This window comes from Cardiocondyla obscurior, linkage group LG14, assembly GCF_019399895.1.
Source record: "Cardiocondyla obscurior isolate alpha-2009 linkage group LG14, Cobs3.1, whole genome shotgun sequence".
Lineage (NCBI taxonomy): Eukaryota > Metazoa > Arthropoda > Insecta > Hymenoptera > Formicidae > Cardiocondyla > Cardiocondyla obscurior.
Window position 1 is genome coordinate 2956098 of NC_091877.1, and position 10743 is coordinate 2966840.

The window sequence follows — 10743 nt, forward strand, 5'->3', positions numbered from 1 at the left end:
TCGCCGAAGTTTCTCTCACATGACTCGTATGTGTGCGCCGCACTGGCGAAAATAGCTCGCGTAACGTTTCGTCGCGCGCGCGAGGACCCGCGCCGGATGATATCTCGCCGCGCGCGCGGCGGTGATCTTCAATCACGAGGGCCACCCGCTGCGGCCGCTGCGCTGCCGCGCTCTCGCGTGATACGGCACAAGTGTCCCCGTGTTTGACGCACGAGAAGATGGTGACCGACCGATAGCGGGGGGCTTGATGATAACGCGAATCCCGAGTATTTCCACTCGCTCCCGCGGCGATAAGGCCCGTGATCGTGCGAGGAATGAACGGCGGATCATCGCCGAGGGTGTCGTGAGACGTCGCCCGCAGCCCGTCGAGCATTCGGTTTGTATTCCAACGATAATTCGTTCCCGGGAAGCTGCCACTCCGTCTCCCCTACGGGCGCGATACCGTGTCGCGGACGGATTTGCAACTCGTCGGGTGACAGCGGCACCTCGTCAGCCGCGACAATCGCAGAACGACGTATTCCCGGCTACGGCTCCGTAACACGTACGTGATTATATTTTCAGCGGCGAATAACAGTTCAGCGCGAGGTCGTCGTCTCGGGTCGCGGCTGACCAGGAAGCTCTGCGAATTAGTACGGCAAGCTGTCCAAAGTATTTTTCGAGTTCTTATCCGCTGGTTTCGTCGAGATTAAATTGGATTGGATTGAATGTGTTATATAATTACTGCTGATTGTTCTTTAGGTGTAACAAAGGCATAACGTATATATATATATATATATATATACATATATATATATACATATATATACTTTATATATATATATATATATATATATACTGAAACATATATGTGTATATCGTATATATTTTTTTAAATTACTTTTTGTGCCGTTAATGTACGCGAGAAATGTACGCCGATTGTAGTCAATTAACAAATTTCATTATGTAAATGCATAGATGCTTTATGTAAGCGACACGTACATCACAAATAATCTCAAGGAGTTAACCTATAAATTATCTCTGTGCAGAATCCGCACTTGTGCGCATCGCAAGAAAGTGATTCAGTGAGAAAATTATGACTTCTTTAAAAGTAATTTGAATCGCAATAAAATCTCACAATGTCTCATTGCGAGGAAGATGCGGCATCTCCTGGTTTTCACCAATTAAGCATTACAAGTAAGTTGCAAAAGCTCTAGGATATTTGTAGAGTGTATTTCTTGCTTATTTATTCTTAATTTGTTGTCATATGAAACTGCATCAAGGAATTTAACAAGGGAAAGAAAAGGCAAAAAAAAATTTAGTTTAAAATAAATAAAAAATAATTAATTTTTATTAATTATTGATGAATACAATGCTAACAGAATTTTACAGGGTGTCTCAAATATATACGTATGGTGCCTTTGAGGATACATAAAATTGATTAAGACAACAATTCTATACCATTTTGCAAAATTATCGACCATTATTAAAAAAAAAAATTAAAATGTTTAGGCATAAGAGCGAGAAGGAAACGACGGGTGAGTAAACGCGACAGACGAATAGTACCGTTGTTGCGCTCACTCACTCGCAGTTTTCTTGTCGCTCTTACGTCTAAACTTTTTTTTTTTTTCTGAATAATGGTTGATAATTTTGCAAAATGGTATAAGATTGTTGTCTTAATCAATTTTATGTATCCTCAAAGGTTCCATACGTATGTTTGGGATATTCTGTAAAAGTATTTTATGTATGTATTAATAATATTTAATTATTCTAGTTGAAGGAGCAATACTGAGAAGCTCAACCTTTTTGAAGCCTAATCCATACATAGAATTCTCAGTCGACGATAAAAATCCTCGTAAAACAGAAGTGTCAAAGTCCACATATCAGCCAAAATGGAACGAGGAATTCACTATACTCGTTACACCATATTCACAATTGCATTTTCGATTACTTGATCACAGTACATTTCGCAAAGACACATTGATAGGAGAAAAACGAATAAATTTGTTTCAAGTATTATCGCATTATAATGGAAAATTAGAAAATTTAGAATTAACTTTCGATTTAATGAGCGAGAGCAAACATGATTCTCAGTTGTGCAAAGTTGGTGAATTAATTACGGTGTTTGATGGACTTAGAATTGATACCGCTAACGAAATATCAGTAAACGTTAATGAGCCATCTTGCCTATTACAATGTGATGGTAAGGACAATATAATTTATTACACAAAAAAAAAATTTATTTAAAAAAATCAATTATTATTATATTTTGTTTTTTAATTTTTTTATATTAAACTATTATTTTTTAGGCGCCGCAAATGATACAATTAATAACCGGAGTATTCTCAATGGTGGAGTCCGCGCACGTATGAGATTACACAGTTCAGAAAATCTCGCGCCGTCTGTATATCGTGGTTTGACGAATATTCACCTCAGTCCCAGTTATAATGGTGGAAGCAGTCAAGCAAATAGCAACAAAAATGTTGGACTCTCTACTGCAATTCCAAGTACAGATGGTACGTTGGGTAATAATGCCAGTAGTAGCGCTAGCAGTAGCAGCCTTTCCACAAGTATTTTGGTGAACGGCCATGCAATTCCAGTGGCAGATAAATCCATGATATCGCCAGGAAATCGGCATGCCACAGACGTACGAACTTTCACGGGTAGATCGACCGTTAAAGATCAGTCGTCAACGTCGACTAATTCGTCAGAGGGCCGAGTATACACATGGAATAACTATAGTAACGCGGATCAATCTGCAATCAAATTAGATTCACGTGGCCCACCGCGGTCAGAACAATCTTCCTCAATGCTATCTAATCAACAGATTTGTGCAGATGTCCGTGGAATTTCTCGACAAGATCAATCTATACTTTCTAATATAGACAGTTCCACTGCTTCACAAACAGATACGAATGCATCGACGCACGTGGATACATGTGGTGGTGCTGGTGTTCTGCGGTTAGAACAACCGATCGTTGCAACTCTTCCAGATGGTCGTGTAATGAAATGCTGTTCGGAACAATCGACGAATATCCTTTTGGCAGATGATATGCATGATTTGCGCGGAGCAAGGCAATCGGATCAATCTGCAACTATTCGACGAATAAGTATGACAAGTGAGGACCAACGAGCAATGAGACAACAGCCAGAACAATCCACAAACATTCGTGTAACCGAAGATCTGGCACGAGGAATGAGACAACCCGACCAGTCCACGAGTGTTCGTGCGAATGAAGATTTACGCGCGATAAGGCAACAGTCGGAACAATCTACGAATATTCGTCCACAAGAAGATTTGCGAACTTCACGTGCAGAACAATCGATAAATGCAGCACCGCTTTTGGATTTGTTCGGAGTTTCACGCGGTCAGCAAAATCCAAGTGTCCCATTGACAGATAATCGTGCTGTAGTTTTTCGATCGGAACAATCGACAGTGATTCCTCTTACCGATGGACGAACAATTCCTATTGTGGAACACATGTCTTCTGTTGCGTTACCAGATTCTCGTTCTAATATACCGCGAATTCCACAGACTGCAGCTTCATTGCCAAATCAGTCCGTTGCTACAGCCATACCTGGGCAATCTGTGACGCAATCAGGATCTTCTGTAGTGTTAACTGAAGATATTAATCATTCTGAAGAACCGTTACCACCCGGTTGGGAAATGAGATACGATATGTATGGAAGAAGGTAATATATGCGTCAACTAAATTAATTTATAATTTCTATCAAAGATTTATGAAACTTTTTTTATTTTTTATTATTTTTTGTTTTATGTCTCTCTTTCGTTTTATTAGATATTACGTCGATCACAATACACGAAGTACATCTTGGGAAAGACCACAGCCTTTACCTCCCGGATGGGAAGTCCGTCGAGATCCAAGAGGTAGAATTTATTATGTTGATCATAATACAAGAAGCACCACGTGGCAAAGGCCAAATACGGAACGGTTACAACATTTCCAACATTGGCAAGGTGAAAGACAATACGTCGTTCAGCAAGGCAATCAACGATTCCTTTATCCTCAGGTAATTAAATCGATTAATTTATAAAGAAATCAAGTAAATTAATTTAAGGAAAAAACATAGTATTTTATTATGTTAAATAATTTTAATATAAAAAAAAACTAAATTACATAAAAAAAAATTGTACTGATAATATATGATATTACTATAGGCTCATGGTGGTCAAGCTTCTGCTGGCCCATCGACGTCTATGGTTGATGATGATGACGCTCTGGGACCATTACCGGCTGGTTGGGAAAAACGAAAACAACCAGAAGGAAGAGTTTATTATGTAAATCATAAGAACCGTACGACGCAATGGGAGGATCCTCGAACACAAGGCCAAGAAACCGGAATGGACGAACCACCGTTGCCGGACGGTTGGGAAATACGATTAACAGAGGATGGAGTCCGATATTTCGTCGATCACAACACACGAACAACAACCTTTCAGGATCCAAGACCTGGTGCACCGAAAGGGTTAGTATCAAATATATTACATTAAATTGTGTGCGCGTAATATAAAATCAAACAATTTAATAACTATATATCTTATCTATTTTGTGCAGTCCGAAAGGCGCGTATCGTGTTCCGAGAGCATACGAAAGGTCATTTCGATGGAAATTATCTCAATTTCGATTTTTATGCCAGACTAATGCTCTGCCTAATCATATTAAGATAAGCGTTAGTCGGCAAACATTGTTCGAAGATTCTTATCATCAAATAATGAACGCAGAAGCTTTTGCACTGAGACGACGATTATATATAATATTTAAAGGAGAGGAAGGTTTGGATTATGGAGGTGTATCTAGGTATGAATTCAATTTATACGAAAAGTTATAAAGAGCGAGAGATTAAAATACTTTTGATTTTCAGGGAATGGTTTTTCTTATTAAGCCATGAAGTTTTAAATCCGATGTATTGCCTATTTGAGTATGCCAATAAAAGCAATTACAGTTTACAAATAAATCCAGCATCGTACGTGAATCCTGATCACTTGCAGTATTTCAAATTTATAGGAAGATTTATTGCAATGGTATGTTTTTTTTTATTTTACAAATGAGAATATGTTCTTGTTTTTATATTATAATTTATATAACTTATTTTTCAATTATTTTAGGCGCTTTATCATGGCCGATTTATATATAGTGGATTTACAATGCCTTTCTACAAGCGCATGTTAAATAAAAAATTAGTGATGAAAGATATAGAATCCATTGATCCGGAATTTTACAAGTCTCTCGTATGGATAAAAGAAAATAACATCGATGAATGTGGCCTAGAATTATATTATAGTGTGGATTTCGAAATTCTTGGTCAAGTGATACATCACGAATTGAAGGAAGGTGGTGATAAAGTTAGAGTAGGTGAAGACAATAAAGAAGAATACATCAGGTACGTTTTTTTAAATAATAGATATGATCAAGAGACATAATAGTGTCTCGCTTATTAAGTGTACGAACAGCACACTTGACGTCTTTTACTTTTTTGTTAAAGATTGTATAGACGTGCGCGTATTTGTTGAGAGATAAATTTCTAATTGCAAATATTCAACAGGTTAATGACAGAGTGGAGAATGACAAGGGGTATAGAGGAACAAACAAAAGCATTTTTAGAAGGTTTTAATTCAGTTGTACCACTTGAGTGGCTCAAATATTTCGATGAACGTGAATTGGAGCTTATGCTTTGTGGTATGCAGGAGATAGACGTTGAAGACTGGCAACGCAATACTATTTATAGACATTATACTCGTAACAGTAAACAAATCTTATGGTTTTGGCAGGTAAGATATTTTTAATATTGAATTTTATTATAACATCACATTTAAATACGCTTGTATTTCAGTTTGTGACAAGAACGGACAGCGAAAAAAGAGCTAGATTATTGCAATTTGTAACTGGTACTTGTCGCGTACCTGTTGGTGGATTTGCCGAATTGATGGGTAAGTTACAAAAGATAAAATTTTTTTTCCGTTGGAAATAATAATAAACTGTCTCATTATAATATAGATTTTATCAAAAATTTTATTAAAAGCTTATTAATTTAAAATAAACTAATTAGTATTGTTATTTAAAAAAAATAATCATTAAAATTATATTTTGCACATACATATATTGTATTACAGGAAGCAATGGACCACAAAGATTTTGTATAGAGAAATTCGGAAAAGATACCTGGCTACCAAGATCACATACTTGTTTTAACAGATTAGATTTACCACCTTACAAAAGTTACGACCAATTAGTAGAAAAATTGAATTATGCAATTGAAGAAACAGAAGGTTTTGGCCAAGAATAATTGTAAACATATAAATTCATGATTAATGTGGTAGGTACAACTACACTTCTGTATAATTACTATAGGACAGTACTCGGAATAAAATGCACATTTCAGCCTAATTCTAAATGCTCCTTCTTCTCCGTTCCCCCATTATAATTCGAAGGCTATCGGTTGAATTGCCGATCGCGCGTGTGACGCTATGTCTCACTACATTTGTTACATACAAATGCTCCTGTGACATAGCGTCATACGTACGATCGGCAACTCAGCCGTTAGCCTTCGAGCTATAGTGGAGGTATGGAGGAGGAGTATTTAGAATCGAGCCGAAATGTGCATTTTATTCCGAGCACTGTTGTAGGATAACAAAAAATTTAATCTAGTGATGAAAACAGATGTAAACAATTCTATGCTACATTCAAAATCTGTGAGGCAGCTATAATTATTATTGTAAAAGTTGCAAATAACTGAAGATGTGTAGATATATTGTTCCAAAAATTTGTATGAAATGAAATGTCGTAAGTTGTATGCAAATAATGTAATAATCTATATCACTCTACTATAATTTATTTCAATATATTTCATATTTTATCGAGGTTTTTAACTTAACCATAGACATTGAATAGAAATAAGAGAGATTGCAAGTTAATAAGACATGAAATTTCTAATAAAATTAATAGTAATATAAATATACGTTATAAAATTAAGCAAAAATGTATAATTTAATCTTTCTTTGTAGCATATATAAACTAAAAAAATTATTTTAATATCTAAAAGTTAGTTTATTTTTATTAAAAAAGAAGCATTTGTCATTTAACAGCCAAATTTAACGTGATTTACCTATTTATATTTGTACAAGTTATAATTCTGCATGAAGACAACAGAAATTTATATTGTGTAATACTTTCTGCTATATATTTTAATACTTGAATGCCTAAATACAGATAGAATTAAAAAATTGTCTTCGTGATATATAATGTACATATGAAATGTATGTGTAGACACAAAGTCAAATACATAAGCGTGCGCGCGTGATACATATACGAAGAAAGAAAAAAGGGGGGGAGAAAGAAGAGAGATATCGTTCCAAAATTTTTTGCAAACATAATATGTACAGCAAAAAGATTCTTGAAGAATTAAATAATAAAAGAATACATACAATATGTTCGTGGATTAATTTAACAGTGTCAATAATGCAGACTTTATGGATAAATTGCAGTTTAAAATTAAAAAAAAAGATCCTTTTATTATTCAATTTTTAAGAACTCTTATTATTTTTATTCAATATTTGGAACGCGCTATATAAGGCGTCTTCCGAATAGCTATGAGTGGGTAATAAAAATACAAGACAAAAAGTCGTATACCATTTGGCAAAATTCAGAATTGTTGTTGAGTAAAGCATTAAAATCTCTTACCTACCCACAACTATTCAGAGAAACACCTTATGTCCGACATCTTATATAATGTTTTATAGGCGACTAATTATTTTAAGTTCTATCCTAAAAAGTTTACAATGGAAGTGGCTAAAGTTATCTCTTTATATGTATATAATGTGGCAAATATTAATAAGTATACTGATTTAGATATACGTTATGAATATTTGCTATATACAAACGGCCAATTTTATTGTAGAGAAAAATTTCCAGATATTTTTATTGTTAAATATATTTCTCATGTTTGTATTATGATTTTATTTAGATTTATTGATTTATTGCATATTACTTCCCAAATACAATACGAAATTATCTAAAAATATTAAATAATTTTCCTGTATATATAAAGATGAAATATTTGGGAAATTTTGTGCGATTATAACCGTAAAATTGTGCATTTGTTTATAACTAATATTTTATGTATATGTATAACATCTATGCGGTATAAACATAACCATTCATTGCATAGATATATAAATGATATTGAATATTATTTAAATATTCGTAATCTACCTGAATTATTAAGATTGATCAGGATGTAATTTTCATTTAAATACTGAAGTAATAAGAAAACAAAATCTCAAAAAGAGTTTCGTGTATAAGAGACACGCTAGTATCTTTTGATACAAATACATACTCGTAAAATGTTGAATATATTGCTATTATTGCAATATATTAACATTTTTAATAGTATGTTTTTTGTTTTTTATATCGATAATCATTTATAAGTAATTTAAATTCAATATTTTATTAAATGCACGCGTCTTTTTATTGTCTTTCTTATATTATGATATTCTGGTTATTTTTAGTAGAAGTACAATACAATTTAAAATAAATTTAAAATTTAGCGAAACTACTAATGCAATTTAAAAATTATAAGCATGCGCAAGGTTATAAAATTTTTACGTATTAATTGAATTTGTTATTGTTTGTACAAAAAGTTGTATAATTAATAATTTTGTATTTTATATTGCGCGTGTTTAAAAAAGAATATTGTCTCAGGAACATACATATTCAAAATTAATATAAATTTAAAATAAATCCAAACGTAAATGGTACTATAATAAAAATATGAAACTATTAAAATTTACATAATGCTAAAACAGGTAAAATGAGATAAAACAAGCTACTTATTTCTAACCACTCTATACTTCTAAAACGATTTGGTTGTGTAAACTTGAAAATATTTTTTGCATAAATTATAAATTTTATTAAACCCATATATGTATATATTAAATGTGTACAGAATATATTCCATTAAATAAAGAAAATGGTTAGAAATTAAACGCGGCGTCGTTGCTGCTTTAATGTAATTTATTAATATTCATACTACACTCATACAGGAGACATAATTTAACATATTAGGAACAAAAATCATATCTCCTTTTATCTACTAATTATAATTTTGGACTAAAACCGAAAAAAGTTTCCCATAAAAATAATTAAGAATCAAATTTCGGTTATCTACGTTATCTCTTGTGGAAAAGTTCCATTTTTAATTAAAATTATTTAATTCATCTGTAATTTTACTTCACAGTTTTATGGAACTAAAAGATTTAACGTTTTTTACACTAACTTATCTTCATTTTCATCTGTATTATTTTTATCCATTTTAACCAGATCTTCTGATGTTTTTTGAACACCACTTTTATTTTTTGTAATAGTAACAACGTGCATATTGTTTCCTTTTTCTGTTGACATAGTTGTCTTCTCATTACCTTCTGTGTCTCGAATTGTTTGCTTTTTCTCTATAGTTCCATCAGATTTACATATTACTTCCCGTCTAATATATTTTCCAAATGAGCCATTATTTTGTGCAGGATTTTTTTGTACTTCTGCATTATTAATCCACATTTTTGAAAAGGTTTGTGTTGAAATGCTATGGAACAGATTAAATATATATAGATATAACAGATACTTGTAAAACATATCGTAAACAATTTTAAAAATTAGTTATAATTTTACCTTCCATCTAAATCTGTATCTATTTTGTCATGAAATGGTACATTTGCAATAGCAGGTTGATCAATTTTAGCTTTCAACACCTTGTCCCGCAAACCTCCATTATTCTTTGGTATTTCAAATGGTATTGTTGAGATTGCTCTCTCCTCTATAAGAAATGTATTAACAGGTTTATAAGAACATCTTTAATAACCAGAAAAATATTCCAGCTTAATTGATAAACAAAATCTGCTAAATAATAAATTTTATAGCAAACTTACGGATAGAATTACCACCAAAATCAAAGAAATGCTTCATTACGTTTTGCATCTCAGATTCTAAGAAATGGCTTATTTCAATCGGATTGTTAAAGATCTTGAAGTGCATATCACTGCTTGTATGCCTGGGAAATAAAAATTAATATTAAAATTTATTAAAATATTTCTTAAAAAGTAGTTTTATAACTACTTTTGCTGATATAAAAGCACAAACATATTCTTTACCAAAAACTGTCCATCTCGTCATCATCATCTTCGTCATTCTGCCAAATTGGATTCCGAAAACTTTCTTGGCGAAAGTTTGCATTGCCAAATCTAAAACATATATCAATAATAATCTGAATTTATTGCGCTATAAAGTACTGCGACATAAAAAATATCATCATTTTTAGAATATGAAACAACAAATTTTGCTAAGTTTGCCCTTGTACGAAGACATAAAACAAACGTAGTTTGATCAAGGTCTTAGTAGGGCATTTTTTTGAACAAGAGGCACGATAATGCCTCGCGCCAAGTATATGCGCAGCGCACTACCATGCCTTTTATACGTGAGACAAAGTTTATACATATACATAAAACGTTAATATTTTCTATAAAAGTCGTCTAAATCTCACCCGTTTGTGCCTGGTTCATTTTGGTATCCCTTGCCGAAAAAGTTTCGAAATGCGTCAAAGAATGACATCTTCGAAGCGATCAAACGACAGTCACGCAAACGTCAAAATAACAGAAGTTGCATCACATTCGAAGTTCAGCCAGAAATTGAAGCCGGATGAAAAGTAATACGAAACCTTGGACCATGAATCATGAGATTATCAGAAGGTATTTTCCCT

General features: G+C 33.2%; 2 protein-coding genes across 5 annotated transcripts; one reads left to right on the forward strand and one right to left on the reverse strand.

Annotated features, from left to right (window-relative positions):
• The first annotated feature begins 32 nt into the window (after positions 1-32).
• On the forward strand, positions 33-8914 carry Su(dx) (Suppressor of deltex). 4 transcript variants are annotated; one of them, XM_070665766.1, is made up of 12 exons: positions 33-376; positions 1026-1173; positions 1751-2179; positions 2286-3669; positions 3777-4008; positions 4157-4464; positions 4554-4796; positions 4861-5020; positions 5105-5379; positions 5542-5767; positions 5830-5926; positions 6110-8914. In XM_070665766.1, the coding sequence occupies exons 2-12, from the start codon at positions 1116-1118 to the stop codon at positions 6280-6282; spliced, it is 3585 nt and encodes a 1194-aa protein (XP_070521867.1). In that variant the 5' UTR covers positions 33-376; positions 1026-1115; the 3' UTR covers positions 6283-8914. The 4 variants fall into 4 exon arrangements, with proteins under 4 accessions (XP_070521867.1, XP_070521868.1, XP_070521870.1 ...); XM_070665767.1 differs by lacking the exon at positions 33-376 and adding an exon at positions 408-541; XM_070665769.1 differs by lacking the exon at positions 33-376 and adding an exon at positions 607-629.
• Positions 8915-8990: 76 nt separating this feature from the next.
• On the reverse strand, positions 8991-10721 carry LOC139107903 (uncharacterized). Its single transcript, XM_070665786.1, has 5 exons — positions 10528-10721; positions 10139-10228; positions 9917-10038; positions 9660-9804; positions 8991-9573 (listed from the first exon to the last, which is right to left on the reverse strand). Exons 1-5 carry the CDS (start codon positions 10593-10595, stop codon positions 9261-9263), a joined length of 738 nt encoding a protein of 245 aa, XP_070521887.1. The 5' UTR covers positions 10596-10721; the 3' UTR covers positions 8991-9260.
• Positions 10722-10743: the final 22 nt, after the last annotated feature.